Raw genomic sequence first — 21,694 nt, 5'->3', positions numbered from 1 at the left:
CATGCATGAGGCCCTGGGTTCGATTCCCCAGCACCACATAAGCAAAAAGAAAAAAAAAGCCGGAAGTGGCGCTGTGGCTCAAGTGGTAGAGCGCTTGCCTTGAGCTGCAGAGCTGAGGGACAGCGCCCAGGCCCAGAGTTCAAGCCCCACGACCGGACCCCAAAAAAAAAATTTAACAAATGTGATGACCCTGGTGATTAGCACTAGCTGGATATGAAAGTGGTACTCTTCTGTTCTCTGCTCTATCTCCAATAATAGCTAGGAACCCTTTTCCTTTCCTCATTTCTTCTCTTATTTGAATCACCATGGACTCTAAATATATCTCCATTCTGTGGGCCATGATCTGTATAGTGTTTGTGCCCAACTTGTTAAACATTGGCTGAGGGCCGCCCCTTTGTGTGGGTTCCTAAAGAATACCTCCTTTCGATTTTAAATTAAAATTTTTTGTGTGCCAAAACTAAGACTTGAACTCAGGACCTTGTGCCTATTGGTCAGCATTCTTTTTTTTCTTCTCTCTCTCTCTTTTTTCCTCCTTGGTCATGGGCTTGAACTCTGGGCCTTGGCACTGTCCTTCAGCTCTTCAGCTCAACGTTAGCACTCTACCACTTGAGGCACAGCACCATTCTGGTGCTTAATTGGAGATGAGTCTCACTGACTTTGCTGCCCAGGCTGGCTTTGAACTGAGATCCTCAAATCTCAGCCTTCTGAGTAGCTAGGATTACAGGCCTGAGCCACTGGCACTCAGCTTGGTCATCTTTCTTGCTGACAAGCTTGTGTCAGCTGGTTTTTTACACTTGAGCCATACCTCCAGACTGGCATTTTGCTAGTTAATTGGAGACAGAGTCTCAATGGCTTTTCTGTCCAAATTGGCTTTAAACCACGATCCTCCAGGTCAGCCTCCCAGCTACTTTCCTGATTGGCTGAAATTAAGGTATGAGATACTGGTGCTCACTTTATTAGGAGGAATCTATTTCTCACAGTAGCCCTGGTTCCTTTGTTGGTAAATAATATTTGAGACTAGGACCTGAGGGGTTTCAGTATCATCAGTTCTGGGCCACTTGGCAGACAGAGCTAGAAGTATGTGTATGCTTACTTGTACACAGTTGTGTTAGTTTTTTTGTTGTTGTTGGTGTTGCCAGTCCTGGGGCTTGAACTCAGGGCCTGGGCACTGTCCCTAAGCTTTTTGCTCAAGGCTAGTGCTCTATCACTTGAGCCACAGCACCATTTTCATCATTTTCTGGTTTTTTTTTGTCAACTAGGATACCTAGTATTGATACCTTGCCCCTTGTTTGTGTGGACGTTTGTTTCATTGATGTGGATGTCCCACTCTTGATCTTCAGGGGTCCAGTCAGCAGCTGTCAATGTCATTTGTGAGCTGGCCAGACGCAACCCCAAGAACTACTTGTCCCTAGCTCCACTCTTCTTCAAGCTGATGACATCATCCACTAACAACTGGGTCCTCATCAAAATCATCAAATTGGCAAGTACTACCCTGTGCTGCTACCCTTCCCTGTGAGACATGGTCCTACCTATGTGGTACCTGCTGCAGGCAGTGACTATACTCTTCCCCTGCTTTTTGGTGGTACTGGGATTTGGCCCGGTCCTTACCCTACTATCCCTGCAGTTCGGTGCCCTGACCCCTCTGGAGCCCAGGCTGGGGAAGAAGCTGATTGAGCCTCTCACCAACCTGATTCACAGGTAGGTTGTTTTTCAATTGCTCAGCCACCTCTGGGCAATGATGCCTTGAAGATGAAATCCCATCTCCATTTCCCATCCCCTTCCTATCCTTGAGAATGTCACAGAGTCACTGAGCCAGATTCCTACTAAAAGAGAAGGCAATCCCTGTTTAATTTTGACACAGGTACTGAGCAGCACCATGGGGGCAGAGGTTTTATTCCTTGGAATTCACCTTCTAAAAGCAGCAGTGAAAGGGAGGCTGCTGGCAACACTCATATTGATTGGGCATTTGACAAGAGTTGGGGGAAGCTGTGTCCAGGTGTGAGCAGGTTTGGCTTTAAACAAATTGCCAAATTTTTGGAGAGGCTGCAGCCCTCAGAGAACACTGCCAGGTAGCCCTGGGGTCCCAAGACTGTGGCACTGAACTACCACTGGTAGACATCTACCACTCATGGGCATCTACTACTTGTGGACATTCATGGGGGGGGGGGGTAGGGAGAGAGAGGGAAAGAAGGGGGCCTGGGTGCTGTCCCTGAGCTTTTTTACCTAAGGCTGGTGCTCTACCATTTTAAGTCACAGTGCCACTTCCAGCTTTCTGGTGGTTAATTGGAGATGAGTCTCACAGACTTGCCTGCCCAGGCTGGCTTCAAACTGTGATTCTCAGATCTCAGCCACCTGAGTAGCTAGGATTACAGGTGTGAGCCAGCCTGGTGGGCATTCTTGTCCTTCAGCCTTCTTTTGGGGTTCAGTGACTTGGGGTAGGAATCTCACCCCACGAGGATGTCACGGTGGGGCAGGCTCACCCATGCCTCTTCCTGGGTCTATTCTAGTTGTCAAAGTCATGGCTGTTATGCTGGCAATGTCCTCCTGTTCTTTCTAGAAGTTTCAGTCACATGGGGTTCTAGGCTGCTGGAGATGTTGAGGATGTTGAAAAGGCTGAGAATTGAGTCCTGGAACCTCTCAGAGTATCTTTCTTTGGTTATTAGAAAGAAGATACTTTTTTTTTTTTTTGTCATGGGGCTTGAATTCTGGGCCTGGGCATTGTCCCTCAGCCCTTCAGCTCAAGACAAACACTCTTATCACTTGAGCCACAGCACCACTTCTGGTTTTCTGGTAGTTTATTGGAGATTAGAGTGTCACAGACTTTCTTGCCTGGGCTGGCTTTGAACTGCAATCTTCAGATCTCAGCCTCCTGAGTAGCTAGGATTACAAGTGTGAGCCACCAGTGTCAGGTCTTTTTTGTCCTTTGGACAAAGAATGATGCAAAGTAGCCATGCTGATGCTATGGAGCAAATGGTAGAAGACCTAGGATAGGTGTCTGGGGATGTAAGCGGAAGTTCAAGAGCCTGTGGACAAGATGTGGGAGGAGCCAGGGTCCTGGCATGGCCCCTGCCACCCAAGGAAAAAGGAAGGCAGGCTGTGCCATGGAGTGAGAAAGGAGGGCAGGCTGATGTCAGATAAGGAGGGTCTATTGTGCTCTCTCTCCCCTAGAAGACAAGTTAGTCTTGGACTCACTATGTGGCCAGGCTTGGAGAGGGGCAACAGTGATGCTTTCTCCATGAGCCTCTAAGAGCATCTGATGCAGCTGTTGGGCTTGGGTCCTCAAATACTGCTTTCCTTCCTTTTTCCAGCACATCTGCTATGTCCCTTCTCTACGAATGTGTAAACACCGTGATTGCAGGTGAGCCCAGACTGAACACAGCTCCTGCCAGGCGGGTGGCTGTGTTAGTGAGAGGCCACCAGGCTGGATGATAAGGGTTATGGAGCTGGGGAAGTGAGGAGCTGGGGAAGGGATGGAGCTGTCCAGGCCTTTGTGTCCTCCCCTGGAGTCAGATGGCCCGCCCCTCTTCAAACTTCCTATTGCCCCTCATGATATAGTCACAGCCTAATACCATCCTGTGTTTCTTTGCAAATGTAAAAGGTTTCCCATCTACCTGGAGCCAGAGTCGAGCAGCCCAGCACTCTCCTTTCCTGGTGGTTAGCACCCTACTGTTACCAATTTCTTCAGGCCCCTCCCACAGACTGGTTTTCTCTCAGTTAAAGCACAGCTGAGAATTTGTGTGACTTTGCCACTATGTAATTAAGTGTTGGGCCCTGACACACTTGTGGCTTGAATCAGCCCTTGGCCTAAATGATTGAACTTTCTCACCCCCTGGGACCTAATCTGGCAGCATTGGAAGGTGGTCATGCAGATCTGGAAGTTCAGGCAGGACTCATCTCAGGGCCATTCTCAAAGCTGCTCTTTACAGCAAATGGAAGCTGGGGAGACTAGGCATCTAGAATCCTCTCCCTGGGAGTCACACAGGACACATTACATCCCCAGCAATGAGCTGTTCCTCAGGAGCTCACAGAAACTAATGTTTTGAGGGAAATGTGGCCCCTCTATATCATTTGTAACAGCAGTTTAGGCCCTGGAGCCTCTTCTCCCAGGGAAGGTAGAGCCCCTAGGCCAGGTCTCCAGACGTCTTGAGGGCCAGGGCAGCCACCTTCTGGACACAGGAAAACAATTAGGCTGAACAGTTTCCAGCCTGGTGGCATTGCCTCTTGAGTCAGTTCCCTGGGCAGGGGTGATGCCACATGCATGTGGGAGTCAGGTGTGTGGCTCAGGTGGCTGATCTGGGACCGTCCGTTCCAGTGCTCATCTCGCTGTCCTCCGGCATGCCCAACCACAGCGCCAGCATCCAGGTGTGTCCCAAGACCGACCAGGACCTGCATGGAGTCTGCAGTGGGCTGGAGGTCCTACAGGACTGCCAGGCCAAGCCATCTGTGCTTCTCCATGGGCTGAGCATTCTGCTTGAACCTCTTCCCTCCTCCAAGCTCACCTTAACACTGTCCAGTTCCACTATCCACTCCATTCTCACCACACTGCTGTCCTGTGCAGGGCATGTGCCCTGGCCCCAACTCAGATTCTCTGCACCTGTGGGGGACATGAAGCACTGAGGGAGTGAATATACCATGTGGGTCTTGATCTGGTGCTAATGCTGACTGCACTGCCCCTGGTGACCAGGGCTCTTCCCAGTCAGCTCAGCAAGCTGAGCTCCTTACAGCTCCATCCCCACAGCAGCCTCATGTCTGTCTCTTCTCTGTGTAAGGACAGCATCTCTGTCCATGAGTTGCACCTGTTGCTGGCCCTTGTGCAGTGCTTCCTCCACTGTGGAGTATAGCTCAGGAGCTAGCCTTGGGACCATTGCGATGGTCAGAGCCAAGTTTATTTTAATTGTACAGCACTTGTAAAAAAAAGTCCCTGTGTGGTAGCTCTCTCCAGAGGGAGCCGCTGGACCAGTGCACCTCCACTTGCCCCTCATGGGTCCTGCACATGGCCTATAGTGGAGGTTTGTTGGACTTGCTGTCCAGTCTTCTCACTGGCATTTGTTGACCCACTGCTCTCCTGTGGCCCCAGTCACCAGTCCTCCTTGTTCCCAGACCCATGGCACCCATGTTGCTATGGCCTCTCTCTGCATAGGGTTGTGTAGTTGGGGGCAGATGGGGGTGATGGGCCAGGGACAGCATCAGCTGAGTTCACTCTTACTTTTGGAAAGTGTAACCAGGTGGTTTTCCTCTTCTCAGCTTTGTGTTCAGAAGCTGAGGATATTGATAGAAGACTCCGATCAGAACTGTAAGTCATTCCCCCCTCTGTCAAAAGCCTGTGGGTACTTTCAGCTCTAGAGCATCAGAACAAAAAGGATAGGATAGAGTGTTATAGATGCTAGAGGTCCTCCTGCACAGACAGCACAAAAAGTCTAACACTAACTTCAGAAGCAAATCTCCTCCTCGCACATCCATACACAGTGGGCAATCCTTGTGTCTCAGCCAGGTTTTCTCATGACTTCCTGGGCTGAGCTGTAGACTTTTATTCATGGGGAAGTTACTTTAGCAGCCCCATTCTAAGGAAACATCGAAGGGCTGCATCAAGTGAAACAAAGACATATAAAAAGATGGTAGCAGATGGGCAGAGCCACACCAAGGCCACTGCCAAAGGTCTGGTTCCAGTTAAACATGTGACTAGCACACGAATCCTTGGTTTTCAGGAAGGCACACAGCTGCACGACTGGTTTGCTTATAGAGCTGTGCCTTTGCCTTTTCTGTGGATTGTTCTAGTGAAGGATCTAGACTGGTACCATCCATCTGGCACCAGGTGAAGTTTCAAATGACCGATTTGAAGGGAGGGGTTTGGTGAGTTCCTGAACCCAGCAGGGCTCAGTCATTCTGCTTAGAGCCCAAAAGGGCTCATGAAGAGTGTGTCTCCTGCCTTGTGGAACACAACTGCTTATGCCTGCATGGTTTCTCAAAATCCCATGTGGCTGATCCACAATCTGTGGATGGGCAGCATAGCCTTTCTCAGTAAAACCCCATCATAGAACAGCTTCAGGTTCCTGAGCCTAAAACTCTTTGTAGCTCTTGGTGTAGATAACTGTTCTTGCCTGAATGCCTTCAGGTTTGGCTACCATCTTTTCTGCAGAATCAAAATGTGGGCTGACAAGGTGGGGACTGGTAAGCCCTAGGGACATAAGACTCTGTATTGGGCCCACAATTACTTGCCATGTGCAAGCCAGGAGACCCTCCCATCTATGCTCAGGTTCTCAGGCCCACAGGACAGTTAAAAGTGGTAGACCCCCACCCACCCACTCTACTTCATGCTAGCAACACTTCTCTGTTCCATGCTGATTGCTGCTTGATCTCCCTACAGTGAAGTATCTGGGGCTGCTGGCCATGTCCAAGATCCTGAAGACGCACCCAAAGTCTGTGCAGTCACACAAGGACCTGATCCTACAGTGCTTAGATGACAAGGATGAATCCATCCGCCTTCGGGCCCTCGACTTGCTCTATGGCATGGTGTGTGTCTTACCTGCCACAGCTCTGTTCTTTGTACTTCATATGTGTGGTCTCAATGCCATTAGTTTCTGGGGTCAGCAGAGGGTACACGCACATGGGAATTGGCCCATCTAGGGCCTGTGGATTTTGATTAGAGGGCAGAGGTGAGGGCAGGTGCACCTACATGTGGGTGAGGTTCCACCTGTGGCCTCTGCCCTTGTGGGGACATGACCTTTTGTGTATGGACTTGTGAAAATGCTGCTCAACAAGGACTGCCTCCTCAGGTATCTAAGAAGAACTTGATGGAGATTGTGAAGAAGCTAATGACCCACGTGGACAAGGCTGAGGGTACCACCTACCGTGATGAGCTGCTCACCAAGATCATTGATATATGTAGCCAGTCCAACTACCAGTATATCACCAACTTTGAGTGGTCTGTTCCCCATTGGCCTTTGCTTAGGGGTGGGCTGGTGTTGTAGTATACATTGGTGCCTCTCACAGTCTCCTTGCCTGCAGGTACATCAGCATCCTGGTAGAGCTGACACGGCTGGAGGGCACTCGCCATGGCCACCTCATTGCTGCCCAGATGCTGGATGTGGCCATCCGCGTGAAGGCCATTCGCAGGTTCGCTGTGTCCCAGATGTCCTCACTGCTTGACAGCGCCCATCTGGTGACCAGCAGCACACAACGCAATGGAATCTGCGAGGTGCTCTATGCAGCTGCCTGGATCTGTGGGGAGTTTTCAGAGTAAGTGGCATGGGACCCAGTGATGGCAACCTGGTATGCCAAGGGTAAGAGAAGAGGACCCAGGGACATGTCCAGGGTCCCTCATAGTCTGAAGCATACTAGCTTCCTGGACAGGTATTGTTCTAATGACCACTTGCCTCCCTCCACGGATCTGACTTTGCTGTCTACTGTTTCCTCTGACTTAAGCATAGAGTCACTTAGAGAGTGTAGGACCCTCATAGTTGGCTTTGCCGGGAGCTCTCCCCAGATGAGCAAGTTGCAGCCCCTCCTTAGGTCTAACCTCACCTTCCTGTGGGCGACAGAGAAACTTCTCCATATAGCCAGCTCCAGGATGGCTTGTTGAAATGAGGCTTCTCATGACAGCAGGCTGTGCTGGTGAGGCACTGATACCATCCCGTCTCCTACCAGGTCCTGCTAGGAGCCCAAGGTCTCATACCAGGTTCCAGGTAGGACAGGTACATGGACCACATGGTCCTGAAAGTAGTGCCCCTGCCTCATGGGAAACATAACCTTCTCTGAGAATACAAACTGGCCCTAGAGGTCAGGTGACAGGTATTGACCAAGGTGTAAACTTAGATCATTGACCTTGTTGAAGTATGGGGCTGGGAATGTGGCTTAGTGGTAGAGTGGTGGCCTAGCATGCATGAAGCCCTGGGTTTGATTCCTCAATACCAAATAAAAAAGTCCAGAAGTGCCTCAAGTGGTAGGATGCTAGCCTTAAGCAAAAGGAGCTAAGGGGCAGTGTCCAGGCCCCGAGTTTAAGCCCCAGGATCAGCAATAAAAAGAAAAAAAGAAAAGTGTAAGCCGCTGGCTCACACTTTTAATCCTAGCCACTTAGGAGGCTGTGATCTGAAGATCCCAATTTGAAGCCAGCCCAGGCAGGAAAGTCTGTGAGACTATTATCTAGCTAGCTAGCCAGTAAACAACCAGAAGTGGAACTGTGGCTTAAGTGATAGAATGCCATTCTTGAAAAAGCTAAGCAAAAGTGAGAGGCCCTGAGTCTAAGCGCCAATACCAACACACAAACACAAAAACAGTGAATTTATTCTTACATCTTTCTTTTTTTTTTGGGGGGGGGGGTCCGGTAGTGGGCCTGAACTCTGGGCCTGGGCGCTGTCCCTCAGCTCTTCAGCTCAAGGCTAGTTGCTCTACCACTTGAGCCACAGCGCCATTTCCGGCTTTTTTCTTTTTGCTTATGTGGTGCTGAGCAATCAAACCTAGGGCCTCAGGCATGCAAGGCAAGCGCTCTACCACTGAGCCACCTTCCCAGCCCTATTGTTACATCTTAAACTTAGGAGTTACCACACACAAATCTAGATACCTAATTTCTGGAAAGCAGCATAGGCCAGGCTCCATATCCTGTCTTCACCACCCCTGACTTTCCTATCCTGTTCCCCACATCAGTTCAGTGTCTGCTTTGATGGACCCACCAGGAGTCAAGTGTAGGCACCTTACCTCTGGAACTCCAAGGGGCCTAGCTGAACTACAGATGTGTGCTGCTTCTGCTGTTAGTTTCATTTGCTTATAGGTTTGTTTTGTTTTTCCTCCTCCTGTTACTGAGATTTCAGCTTAGGAGCTCACATTCATTCAGCTTGCTTGGTCTGGACTGGAACTCTTTGTAGTGTTTTTCTGTTTGTTTTTTATTCTTCCAGTCCTGGGGCTTGAACTCAGGGCCTAGGTGCTGTCTCTGAACTTCTTTGTGCTCAAGGCTAGTGTTCTACCACTTAAGTTGTAGCATTACTTAAGGCCTTTTGAGTGGTTTAAGAATCTTACAGACTTTCCTGCCTGGACTGGCTTCCAACCGTGATCCTCAGATCTCAGCCTCCTGAGTAGCTAGGATTATAGGCATGAGCCACCAGCACCCAACCAGCCCATCCTTTTTTGATAATTGTTTTGGAGATGAGTATAGCAGGCTTCGCTGCTCAGGCTGGCTTCAAATCACAATCCTCTGGATCTCAATCCTCTGAATAGTTAGGATTACAAGTGTGAGCCAGTGATGCCCAGCTGCCATTATCTTGCCAGGAGAAATTTAACAGTGATCTTTTTTTTCCTTTTCTTTTTTTTTCTTTTTGGTCAGTCGTGGGGCTTGAACTCTGGGCCTGGGCGCTGTCCCTCAGTTCTTCAGCTCAAGGCTAGCACCCTGCTATTGAGCACAGTAGGACTTCCAGTTTTCTGAGTGATTTATTGGAGATAAGAGTCTCAGACTTTCCTGCCCCGGCTGCCTTTGAACCATGATCCTCAGATCTCAAGCTCCTGAGTAGCTAGGATTACAGGTGTGAGCTGCTGGTACCTGGCTAACAATGAACAATTTTTGGTCACAGAAAAGAAAAAACAAAAAATCACATGACATTGAATCATGCCAGACAGATCTTCTGTGCTCTGTAATTGCCAGGTCTTTCCCCAGGCTCCCTTATCCCCACTTCTGGTACCTAGGCTATGATTGTTACACCTTTGTTGTTGTTTTTTCAGCTGTGTCCCCTTACATGCCATTATGGTTCCTGACCTTCCCCATCCCACCCCTCAGCCCTGGCACTTGCTTAGGGAACAAGAGCTCCCCAAGGTTGCCCATTGGGTAAGAAGCCCTGGGCTCTCTTTCCCTATCCCTGCCTGCTTGCAAGGTTCTGTGGGCAGGTGTACACAGCTGTCTCATGTGGCCGTTGTCCCCCAGGCACCTTCAGGAGCCCCATCAAACCCTTGAAGCCATGCTACGCCCCAAAGTCACCACCCTGCCTGGCCACATCCAGGCAGTGTACGTGCAGAATGTGGTCAAGTTGTACGCATCCATCCTGCAGCAGCAGGAACAGGCAGCAGAGGCCGAGGCAGCCCAGGAGGTGACCCAGCTCATGGTGGAGCGGCTGCCCCAATTTGTGCAAAGTGCAGACTTGGAGGTCCAGGAGCGGGTAAGGAACCTGTATATGGAAAACCTAACTCTGGAAGAGCTTGGCCAATTTCTAAGGCTATGACCCTAGCATCAGCCAGTTACAGGGCTTTTTGTCCCTTTCCCAAAGTGGGTTGGTAAAATACTTGTGTTACAACCTGTGCTCCAGCTGGTACTTCAGTCTGTTAGCTTGGGGGTGATGGACCTAAGAGGCAGCCTCATACGTAGATTCAGGATCTAGGAGGTGGGGCCTTCCTTCCTGTCAGCTGTGTACAGCAGGAAGTTGAGGGCCCAGTAGCCTGATTTCTCCTGGTTTCTCCTCTGAGGGTGCTATGGGTTCTTAATGAATCAGTCCACATACAGAGGTCCCTTTGCCTCCAGAAAGAAGTAGGTGTGTGGTTGGTTGAACCCAGAGATGCATAAAAGGCAGCTATGTACAGTTTGCTGCCTGTGATCCCTGCACTCTGAGGAGCTGGGTCTGTTAGTCCTGCATGTTCCTGCTGAGCCAGTAGGGAGCCAAGTATCCAGAGGCAGCCTCCACAAGGCAGCCCTGCTGGCTTGGTACAGATCTGGTGTGGGATATTTGCACTTGCGGAGCTAAGCTCCTTCTTCTTCTTTTATTTTTTTGGGGGGGTGGTCAGTGGTGGGGCTTGAACTCTAGACCTGGGCACTGACCCTGAGCTCGTCAGCTCAAGGCTAGTGCTCTACTACTTGAGCCAAAGTGCCACTTCCATCTTTTCTGTTTATGTGGTTCTGAGGAATCAAACCCAAGGCCTCATGCATTCGAGGCAAGGACTCTACTGCTGAGCCACCTACCCAGCCCCCTAAGCTCCTTCTTGTCATGATCATTCTTTATGGAATATTAGAAATAACTGTGGACATGGGTGGGTATATGGCCTTCACATGGAGTGGCCAGATAGAGCAGGCCCAGAGACCTGGCCCCTAAGCCCCCTGGGTGACTAAGTGGCCTCAGATTGAGCATCTGTCTATGAATACCTGTCCCCTAGGCATCCTGCATCTTGCAGCTGGTCAAGCATGTCCAGAAGCTGCAGGCCAAAGGTGTGCCTGTGGCAGAGGAAGTGAGTGCTCTCTTTGCTGGGGAGCTGAACCCAGTGGCCCCCAAGGCCCAGAAGAAAGTCCCAGTTCCTGAAGGGTAAGGACCCAGAGAGCCCAGGGCTAAGAATGTGTGGCCATAACTGGATATTGCCATCCCCAATGCTGGGAAGAGACTGGGGTGGTTCAGGGGTGGGTGTCTGACTACATCCTGGGACCTGATATCAGCCAGAAAGAATCAGGATGGTAAGGGGATAGCCCCATGGATCAGGTCCTCAGGCAATTACATAGAGCCACACAGGACCTGGTGCTGCCCTTCCTCCTTACCCCAGACCTCTGGGGAGTGGCTTGATCTTCCTTGGGTTTCCAGAACACATAGTTAGCACCAGTCTCCAGGGTCACTAGAGCTGCATATGACCCTGCTGTGTCCTCACCAGCCATCAGTCTTCCCACATCTCCATGTATTCTTAAGGGGGTAGAAATGTCCCCAGTCAGGATAGTCTGCAATTATGGTAGGGCAGGCCAGCTGACATGACCTTGTTTGGTGCAGCCTGGACCTGGATGCTTGGATCAATGAGCCACCCTCAGACAGTGAGTCTGAGGATGAGAAACCCAAGGCCATCTTCCATGACGAGGAGCAGAGGCATGTCCGGCATCGGCAGCCTGAGGTGGATGAGGAGGAGCTGGCCCGGGTGAGTGGCCACCATAACCTCATTCCCTTCCCCTCACCTGGATCCTTTAAGACTGGGCCTCATGGCAGAGCACAGGTTCCTACTAGCTAGCACTATAGGAGTAGTGTAGGCCGACAGGAGTGTCTGTCCTGCTGTCCTCTTGGAAGCACTGGGGATATTTGACAGTTGGGTTAGAGCTACCTGCCACACAGAGGTCCATGGGTGCTGTCACCTCAGTCTAAGTTTGGTACTAAATAGCACAAGGTAGCTCAAAGACAAGAGGAAGAGCTTGAATCCCACCGTGTATCCCCATCACCTGACCCCTGGATTCTTTTCTGCTGAAACTTTTGGTCCCCCCACTTGTCCTTGTTAGAAGAAAGGAGCAGCACCTCTCACAAGCCCCCTCTACTTGGCCCTGCAAGTGGGGACCCAGAAGAGATACCCTCATGTTGAGCCATCTAGAGCAAGAGTTGATGAGTAGGATCCCTGGTTCAGGATGGATAGACCCAAGGCCCTCTCTTGGCTCCTCTGGGTAGGAGGCACTTCTCCTGTACTTTCGGAACTGTTCCTGAGTTGGGGCATCATCATCATCCCTGGACATCAGTACTTGTTTCTTTCTTTCTTTTGTTTTTGTTTTTTTTTTGTCGGTCATGGGGCTTGAACTCTGGGCTTGGGCCCTATCTGTGCGCTCTTCAGCTCAAGGCAAGCGCTCTACTGCTTGAGCCATAGCACCATTTCCTGTTTTTTAGTAGTTTATTGGAGATAAGAGTCTCATGGAGTTTCCTGCCCAGGCTAGCTTTGATCCTCAGATCTCAGCCTACTGAGTAGCTAGGATTACAGGTGTGAGCCACCAGCGCCCAGCTTTTCTTTATTTTGTTATGGGGCTTGAAACTCAGGACCTGGGAGCTGTCCCTGAGCTCTTTTGCTCAAGGCTAGCACACTACCACCTTGAGCTCCACTTCCAGTTTCCTGTTGGTTAATTGGAGATAAGAGTTTCATGGAGTTTTCTGTCCCAGCTGACTTTGAACCACAATCCTCAGAGCTCAGTCTCCTGAATAGCTAGGATTGCAGGCCTGAGCCACCAGCGCCCAGCATCAGCACTTCTTTCACTTGACATCTGCTTTTCCCCATGTAGGCCTTGGTTTCCTTGTTAGTAAAAGCCCAGCTGTAAAAATAACCAGACCCTCCCCTCCCCATCTGAGTCTTGGGGAACTGTTGGATGGTGGCCTGGCACCCCATATTGTTACACATGGGTTCACATCAGGTCCTATCCTTGTAGCGTCGCGAGGCCCGGAAGTTGGAGCAAGCCAACAATCCTTTCTACATTAAGAGCTCTCCATCTCCGCAGAAGGTGAGATAGTCTCCTCTTGTCCTTGAGCTGGTACCATCTAGCCTCCCCTGACCCCAGCAACATGCTCTTTCTGCCCATCCAAGAAAGAGTGACATGCTGTCCTCATGGACCACTCAGCAGAGAGGCCACAGGGTCTTGGCATTGCTGATGAGAGCCATGCCAGGTCCAAGCTGAGATGGTGCCTCCACCTAGATAGAGAGCCTACAGTGGGGGGGACTTCCCCACTGCTCAAATGTCCTGTCTGGGTAGCACCCATCCCTTTCAGGCACAACATCCACCCAGCTGTCCCAAGAAGCACCGGCCTCACACAGGCAGGTGTCCTAGCCATTCTGCACTTTCTAGCCCATCAGGTCTCTGGAGTTTTCAGCTTTGTGGGCAGATGGAGTATAGTTAGGGACCACAGGTAATTGTGATGAACCAAAGGAGGCTTCTTGTCACCCTGAAAGATGTGGGGTTGCCTTGCTCTGGTGTTAAGCCAGTGTTACTTCAACAAAAAGTTACTCAAAGTTACAAAAAGGTTACTTGTTCTTCTGCAGTAGTTTTGTATCATTTCATTCCAGTGACAGAATTTCCCTGTCTTTACAAAACATAACGCAGAGATGAGCTGTGTTCATTTGTCCATGGGCAACAAGCAAGACCCTTACTCCCCAGGGCATCAGGGATGTGCTCATGCTGGTGCATCCATGTCCCCAAGGCTTGTCCCCTATGTGCACATAGCCCCTTCGGGTGCTGTATTGCCCTGGAATTGCTCTTCTAGAGGTACCAAGATGCGCCAGGTGTGGAACACATTCCTGTGGTACAGATTGACCTCTCTGTACCTCTGAAAGTTCCAGGTAAGTACCTGCTGGCTTCAGGTGGCATGTGGCACATGGGCTGTATCCAACCCCTGTACCTACCCCACCCAGTTCCCTGTGCATTGCTCCCTGTGAGGGCTACCTGCAGGCTTTGGTTGAGCATCCTGCCCCACAGGAATGCCCATGTCAGACCAGTATGTAAAGTTGGAGGAGGAACGCAGGCACCGGCAGAGGCTGGAGAAGGACAAAAAGAAGAGGAAGAAGAAAGAGAAGGAGAAGAAGGGCAAGCACCGCCGCCATAGCTCATTGCCTACGGAGAGTGACGAGGACATTGCCCCTGCCCAGCAGGTGGACATTGTCACCGAGGAGATGCCTGAGGTCAGCTCTGCAACCTAGTTATATAAATGGGGGAGAAGTTCCCAGATCCCTGTGTGGGTTGGGCTGTTGGCCCTGGTAGAGATGGTCTTGCCTACATTACCCCAGTGAATAGGGACATTTGAGCCTTGCTGCCTTCCCTAGCCAGTGAGCAGGCCTGTATTGGCATCTCACAGAGCAGAAAGAAAGGGGGCTGGCTTACTGTGAACAGACACCTCTTCCCCTCCCCCCCCCATGTCTAATCTAGCAGTCTTGGTATGTGTGACACTGAGTGACATCCTCCCAGGCAGAGTCATGCATTGACCTCCCATGCAGTTCTGTCATTTGACAGAGGGAAACCAGAGATTTCTTTAAAACCTGGTGGTTGCTGGTTAACTAGACCCTGAGTTCCTCTGTCTCCTCAGAATGCTCTGCCCAGTGATGAGGACGACAAAGACCCCAACGACCCCTACAGGGCTCTGGACATTGATCTGGATAAGTAAGTAAAAGGTGGGCAGGAATTCTGGTGTCCTGCAGAATCCACAGACAGATGGGCTATGTACTGGACTAGGGCTACATGTGGACATGATTGGTGGCCAGTGGCCTTGTGCCATTGGAGAACTCAGGTCTTCCAGAAGTACTGAGGAGTTCCTAGGCCTGGATTAAGAAACATATGAGCCGGGCACTGGTGGCTCACGCCTGTAATCCTAGCTACTTAGAAGGCTGAGATCCGAGGATCGCGGTTCAAAACCAGCCTGGGCAGGAAAGTCCGTGAGACTCTTATCTCATATAAACCACCAGAAAACCAGAAGTGGTGCTGTAGCTCAAGTGGTAGAGCTCTAGCCTTGAGCTGAAGAGCTGAGGGACAGCGCCCAGGCCCAGAGTTCAAGCCCCACGACTGACAAAAAAAAAAAAAAAATGAATGACCATCAGAGACTTGAGCAGAAATACCCTCATAGGCCATAATCAACTTTGGACTATTTCTGGGTGTTCTGGGATGCTCAAGCCGGAGGGGTATGTTCTGAGCTCCTGTGACCTTTTACCTCTTAGAGCATATAGGAACCTTGTAAATGCACAAGGGCCAGGCAGTCGTGACAGCAGGGCCATGGCTGTGCATAGTGACCCCAAGTCTCTTTCCTCTCCTAAGGCCCTTAGCTGATAGTGAGAAGCTGCCTATCCAGAAACACAGAGATGCTGAGACCTCCAAGTCCCCAGAAAAAGAGGATGTTCTAGTGGCAGAAAAGAAGAGCAAGAAACCCAAGAAGAAAGAGAAGAAACACAAAGAAAAAGAAAGAGACAAAGAAAAGAAAAAAGAAAAGAAGAAGGTTTGCTGTGCTGGGTCAGGCAGGGCATGGCTCTCAGCCTTTTGTCTCGTGCTTCTTAGTATAATACAGCTGGTCTCTTGTTGACTCAGGTTGGGGATAATGAGGATAGAGACCCAGAGCAGGACTCCAGCAAATACCCTGGTATCCCACAGTATTTGGTGGGGGTTTCAGAGCCACAAAGAAGCTTTTTACTCCCTAGCCACACCTCTATCCAGAAAGGGTTTTTTTTTTTTTTTTTGAGAAAACTACTTGAATGGCACATACCTACATCAGCCTTGTGCAGCCATATTTTGGCTGTTGCTGGCATTTGATGGTTGGAAGATCTATGGACATCCCTTTAGTACAGTAGCCAGGACTGGATGTTGTCCCTGCCACTTGGTTCAGAGGTTATGCAGTGCAGTCACTCTGAGGCCTAATGGGAAAAGTCATAGCCAGGCACCAGTGGCTTATACCTATAATCCTGGCTACTTAAGAGGCTGAGATAAGAAGATTGCACTTCAAAGCCAGCTCAGGCAGGAAAATCTGTAAGACTCTCACCCTCCAGTTAGCCACCAAAAAGTGAAGCTGTGGTAGAGTACTAGCGTTGATCAAAAAATACTTAGGAACAGTGCCCAGGCACTTGCATAGAAAGGGGTGAGGGAGCCAGTAGGCAGCCATGCCCTTCACCTTACCTTCCCCATTCACCTCCTGCCCTGGACTCTTTCTGCTTTGACTAAAAGTCATTTTTCCATGGCTGCAGGGTGAGGACTTAGACTTCTGGCTGTCTACCACCCCACCACCTGCCACTACCGTCCCTGCACCATCCACAGTAAGCACCTGGTGGGTGGCTTGTGCTGGCCCCAGTATGTCCTCAAAGCTCTTGACTGGGCACTTTCTGCAGGAGCAAGTAGGGGGAATGCTGCTCCCTTCTCACCCTGGGTACAAGCTGGAGCCATAGATGAAGTATTAGCAACAGAGAAAGCATGAAGCCTGATGCATATAGTCCTCAGCCAGGCCCCATGCCTTCCTACCCATGGCCAACACTTGGGTAGGGCCACTTTCTACAGGCTCCAGGTCATTTGGAGGTGGAGGGTGTGTCAGATGGGAATAGGACTGGCAGAGAGGCCGCCCAAATACCTCTTCTTCTGTCTTAAGCCATGAGCTCTCCCAGCACCCTAGGATCCCCGTGAGCCCCAGCTTTCCTTTCCTGGCTCCCTGCAGGAAGAGATTGGTGTACATGCTGTCACCACCCCCAAAGATGAATGTGAGGGATCCAAGAGGGAGGAACCAGAAGATGAGGACGATGACGTGGAACATGACCAGGAGAGGGTGAGGCACCATGAGTGGGTGACTGGGTCATGGGGAGGGTCTGCAGTCACCCCAGAGGTTATGGGGAGACCCTAAGTGGATATGAAGTCATCCCTAAATCCTGTGGCCACATGAGTCATTCCCATATAGGAATAGGACCAAGGCATCCTAAATCCTATAGACAAGTACAGCCCAGCCAGCTGCTCTCATTGGGGAGGGTGTTCACTGTTGTTAATGGTATTTTAGTGTTTATCTTTTTTTTTTTTAATAATTGAAGTTTCATTAATAATTTTTAAACTTCAACCCTTTAAAGTGTATAATGTATTTAAAGTACAATCTTAGTTGCACAGGACCTATGAAGGTCCAGAACATTCTATCAACCTAAGGAAGCTCTGTCCCATTGCAATTTTCTGGGCCCTTGTGACCTACAAATCCACTTCCGGTCTCTGAATTTTCCTATTCTGGACATTTGCTAGAGCCACATACTAGGGGGCCTTTCCAGTCTCCTTCTCTGGTTTAGAGATGTGTATAAGTCCCTCTAAGTAGCATGCCTCACAGTCTCGTCCTGTTCATGCCTATGTGATGCCCAGTTTTTCCCCATTACAGAAATCCTCCAGGCATAAGAAGAAGAAGCACAAGAAGGAGAAGGAGGAAAGATCCAAAGACAAGAAGAAGACCAAGAAGAAGCAGTCTGAGCGAGAAGAGGCGACAGCTGTGGAGCCAGTAGAGAACGGTGCAGCTGAGGAAGAGCCCATTCCAGTGAGGACACTTCTGCCACCCTCTTGCAACAGGGCTACTGCTCATGTAGCCCTTTGGGTCTTTGATTTGATTTGGGGAGAGTGCTGCAGATTCTGGGAACTCATCCTCTTGCAGACCAATAGTGGGACCCTCAGGGATTGGTGAGGCAGACCTTATGTTGTGGTCTGGGAGCCCAGAGTCTAGCACCTTGAGGGCCTGGTACCATGTAGTTCCACTTGTTCGTAGGGAGCATGTTGTACCTGGGCACTGGGTATTGCCACATCCCTGAAGTCCTTATCACCCACACCTTATACATTTCTTCTTCTTCAGCCCATGTCCAGTTACTGCCTCCTTGCTGAGAACTCATACATTAAGATGGTGAGTGATGGGTATGTTCCTGCAGGGACAGGGCTAGCTTTTGTTGAAGCAAAGGGTTGTAGGGAACGTTAAGGGGCTGCAGCAACTACAGGGGACATAAGAGGCTCCCACCATCAGCCCAGGCGTATCAGCACACATGCAGGGCCCTGTTCTCGGGGGAGGTATCCCTGGCAGAATCCAGACACCAGATGTATTTCTGATTTTGTGACAGTACAGACAGCACAGCTGCCTGAGAGTCAGTACTTTTTTGTTTTTGTTTTGTTTCCTTAACAACAAAAGACAGGAAAGCCGAGTGAGTGTGTCTGTATTGGTCTGTTACCTCACTATTTGGGAGACAGGCAGGAGGATCTTGAGTTTTAGGCCATCCTGGATTACATAATGAGGTCCTGTCACAATTTTTTTTTTTTGGTCTGTCATGGGGCTTGAATTCTGGGCCTCAGCTCTTCAGCTCAAGGCTAGCACTCTACCTCTTGAGCCACAGTACCACTTCTGGTTTTCTGAGTGGTTTATTGGAGATAAGAGTCTCATGGTCTTTTCTGCCCTGGCTGACTTTGAACCGAGATCCTCAGATCTCTGCCTCCTGAGTAGCTAGGATTACAGGTGTGAACCACTGGCGCCCGGCCTGTCACAAAATTTTAATTAATGAAGGCTGTGAGTATAGCTAGAGTGCTTGCTTAGCTTGTGCAAGAACTTGGGTTCAAACCCTAGTATAGCTCCAAACTTAAAATGAGTTCAGGCTACACCCAGACTTCCATCCAGGATGGGATGGGCAAGGAGCCTTCACAGGTGTTGAATGCAAATCACTTTCTTTTTTTGGGAGGTCCGGGGGGTCTGGTCGTGGGGCCTGAACTCTGGGCCTGGGCACTGTCCCTCAGCTCTTCAGCTCAAGGCTAGCGCTCTACCACTTGAGCCCCAGCGCCACTTCCGGCTTTTTTTTTTTTTTTGCTTATGTGGTGCTGAGGAATCAAACCCAGGGCCTCATGCATGCAAGGCAAGCGCTCTACCACTGAGCCAACTTCCCAGCCCATGCAGATCACTTTGAATCAGCACAGGAGCAGTTATCATGGTCCTGGTGGTGAATTCACACTCTTTGGCCTGTCACTGGGGTTCACACTTTCCCTTCACCCCACCCTTATCTCGTGCAGACGTATGACATCCAGGCTAGCCTGCAGAAGGACAGCCAGGTCACTGTGTCCATCATCCTGGAGAACCAGAGCAGCAGCTTCCTGAAGAACATGGAGCTTAATGTGCTGGACTCGCTCAACACCAAGATGGCCCGGCCAGAGGGCTCCTCTGTTCATGATGGTGTCCCAGTGCCTTTCCAGCTGCCCCCGGGTGAGCCAACCTGCCCCTTCTGTGGCTTATACTGAGCATGGTGAACTGGAGGCCAGTAGTTTCTTCCCCATTCCACCACCCCCCCCCAGTCTTGGGGCTTGAACTCGGGGCCTGGGCTGAGTTCTGTCCTTGAGCCTCTCAGATCTCAAGGCCTAGTGCTCTACCACTTGAGCCACAGCACCACTTCTGGCTTTTTCTGAGGATTTTTTTTTTTTTTTGTCGGTCATGGGGCTTGAACTCTGGGCCTGGGCGCTGTCCCTCAGCTCTTCAGCTCAAAGCGAGCGCTCTACCACTTGAGCTACAGTGCCACTTCTGGTTTTCTACTGGTTTATTGGAGATAGGAGTCTCACGGTGTTTCCTGCCCGGGCTGGCTTTGAACCGCGATTCTCAGATCTCAGCCTCCTGAGTAGCTAGGATTACAGGCGTGAGCCACCGGCGCCCGGCTTTTTCTAAGGATTTTATTGAGAAGTAAGAATCTCATGAACTTTCCTGCCCTGGCTGGCTTTGAACTGTGATCTTCAGATCTTAGCCTCCTAGGATTACAGGTGTGAGCCACCAGTGCCCAGCTTGAGGCCAGTGGTTTCTGATAGCATCTAACTCCTGCTGCTTGCCCCCTTCATCCTTTGTCCATGTATAAGCAGATCCTGACTCTTGAGGGCCATTGGAGGCCACGGGCCCTGAGGTCCTTGAGTATCTGGAGCATTGTAACCCTTGGGCGGGTTATGATGGAGTCCCCAGGTTAGCATAACACTCGTAGGCTTTCCTTGTCTAGTGACAAAAGTTGTTACTTGTGGCGTGGGGCCAGGATAGGTCTAGGCCAGATTTGAGGACATTGGTAGTTTTTTGTTCCTTTTATTTCTGCCCCATGTCCATGGTACTTCTCCGATTTCCAACCCAGAGGGACCCTAGAGCCACTGCTAGGGACAGACCCTAGGGGCCCCAGCTGAGCCCCACAGGATCTCAGGCCCACTATCTCTCATCCCCACCAGGCGTCTCAAACGAAGCCCAGTTTGTGTTCACCATTCAGAGCATCGTCATGGCCCAGAAGCTCAAGGGCACACTGTCCTTCATCGCTAAGGTATATGCTGTGAACCCTACTCTCAAGGGACTCCTGTTGGCATGTCCTCTACAGGCTGGCAGCACCCAGAGCCCCACCAGCTCTGTGTCTCCTTCGCCCTGTCCCAGTGGGTGTTGGGCATACCCAGGAGAAGAGAGCACCTGCCTGGGGAGCCCCTGGCTCTCCACTCAGCTGCTGCCTTCCCTCCGCGCAGGATGACAACGGAGCCACCCATGAGAAGCTGGACTTCAGGCTGCTCTTCAGCTGCAGCTCCTACCTGATCACCACACCGTGCTATAGGTGTGTGCAACCCCCTTGGTTAATCCAAGCAGGTTTTTTTTTTTTTTTTTGTCGGTCGTGAGGCTTGAACTCTGGGCTTGGGCGCTATTCCTGCACTTTTCAGTTCAAGGTGAGCGCTCTACCGCTTGAGCCATAGCGCCACTTCCAGTTTTCTAGTGGTTAATTGGAGATAAGAGTCTCACAGACTTTTCTGTCTGGGCTGGCTTTGAACCGTGAGCCTCAGATCTCAGCTTCTTCAGTAGGATTACAAGCGTGAGCCACTAGCGCCTGGCTAATCCAAGCAGTTCTTTGGCCCTCCAGTGTGGCAAGCACAAGGGCAGAGGCCCTGGGAATCTGCTGGGATTGTCTTCAGGCACCACAGAGCTGAGACTTCAGGCTGTACTTGTCTTCCCCCAATCCTGGAGGCTGGGGTTGCAGGGCTGATTCCTTCTGAGGCTGCCCATCTTGGCTCTTGATATGTGGCTCAGGTAGGCCTTAAGATCCCTACTTGAGCCTCTCCAGTTCTGGGTCATGGTCACCACACCTATCTTGTGTGTCTCTGTCTCTTTTTCTTTTCTTTTTTTTTTTTGGTCAGTCATGGGTTTGGACTCTGGGCCTTGGCACTGTCCCTGAGCTCCTCAGCTCAAGGTGAGCACTCTACCACTTGAGCCACAGTACCACTTCTAGTTTTCTGTTGGTTAATTGGAGTCTCACGGACTTTCCTGCCTGGGCTGGCCTTGAACCGTGATCCTCAGATCTCAGCCTCCTGAGTAGCTAGGATTACAGGTGTGAGCCACTGGCACCCAGCTCTTGTGTCTTTTTTAAATACTTTTATTAGCATATATTTTTACAAAGGTGAATCACTGTGTGTGTGTGTGTGAAAGTGTGTGTAACTGCTAGTACTCTACCATAGATTAAGGAATACCTCTAATTCCCCCCCCCTCCTTTTTTTTTTTTT

The 21,694-nt window shown here is 50.4% G+C and overlaps 1 protein-coding gene across 2 annotated transcripts in view; it reads left to right on the top strand.

The window, feature by feature from the left end:
• Ap3d1 (adaptor-related protein complex 3, delta 1 subunit) overlaps positions 1-21,694 on the top strand; it is a 56,239-nt gene that overhangs the window by 29,946 nt on the left and 4,599 nt on the right. Inside the window, exons 7-29 of one of the 2 annotated variants that reach the window (XM_013022823.1) lie at positions 1,341-1,480; positions 1,625-1,698; positions 3,309-3,358; positions 4,313-4,362; positions 5,245-5,293; positions 6,365-6,510; positions 6,774-6,922; positions 7,006-7,236; positions 9,905-10,136; positions 11,122-11,267; positions 11,718-11,859; positions 13,118-13,189; positions 13,947-14,022; positions 14,159-14,361; positions 14,763-14,836; positions 15,485-15,662; positions 16,402-16,470; positions 16,863-16,970; positions 17,556-17,708; positions 18,018-18,065; positions 19,211-19,400; positions 20,390-20,478; positions 20,672-20,757. In XM_013022823.1, the coding sequence (XP_012878277.1) occupies positions 1,341-1,480; positions 1,625-1,698; positions 3,309-3,358; positions 4,313-4,362; positions 5,245-5,293; positions 6,365-6,510; positions 6,774-6,922; positions 7,006-7,236; positions 9,905-10,136; positions 11,122-11,267; positions 11,718-11,859; positions 13,118-13,189; positions 13,947-14,022; positions 14,159-14,361; positions 14,763-14,836; positions 15,485-15,662; positions 16,402-16,470; positions 16,863-16,970; positions 17,556-17,708; positions 18,018-18,065; positions 19,211-19,400; positions 20,390-20,478; positions 20,672-20,757 (2,755 nt within the window). The remainder of the gene's footprint in view (positions 1-1,340; positions 1,481-1,624; positions 1,699-3,308; positions 3,359-4,312; positions 4,363-5,244; positions 5,294-6,364; positions 6,511-6,773; positions 6,923-7,005; positions 7,237-9,904; positions 10,137-11,121; positions 11,268-11,717; positions 11,860-13,117; positions 13,190-13,946; positions 14,023-14,158; positions 14,362-14,762; positions 14,837-15,484; positions 15,663-16,401; positions 16,471-16,862; positions 16,971-17,555; positions 17,709-18,017; positions 18,066-19,210; positions 19,401-20,389; positions 20,479-20,671; positions 20,758-21,694) is intronic. The other variant, XM_013022822.1, reaches the window with a different exon arrangement.

This window comes from Dipodomys ordii, unplaced genomic scaffold, assembly GCF_000151885.1.
Source record: "Dipodomys ordii isolate 6190 unplaced genomic scaffold, Dord_2.0 Scaffold64, whole genome shotgun sequence".
In the NCBI taxonomy this organism is placed as follows: Eukaryota; Metazoa; Chordata; class Mammalia; order Rodentia; family Heteromyidae; genus Dipodomys; species Dipodomys ordii.
This window is presented reverse-complemented; position numbering and strand designations above follow the sequence as displayed.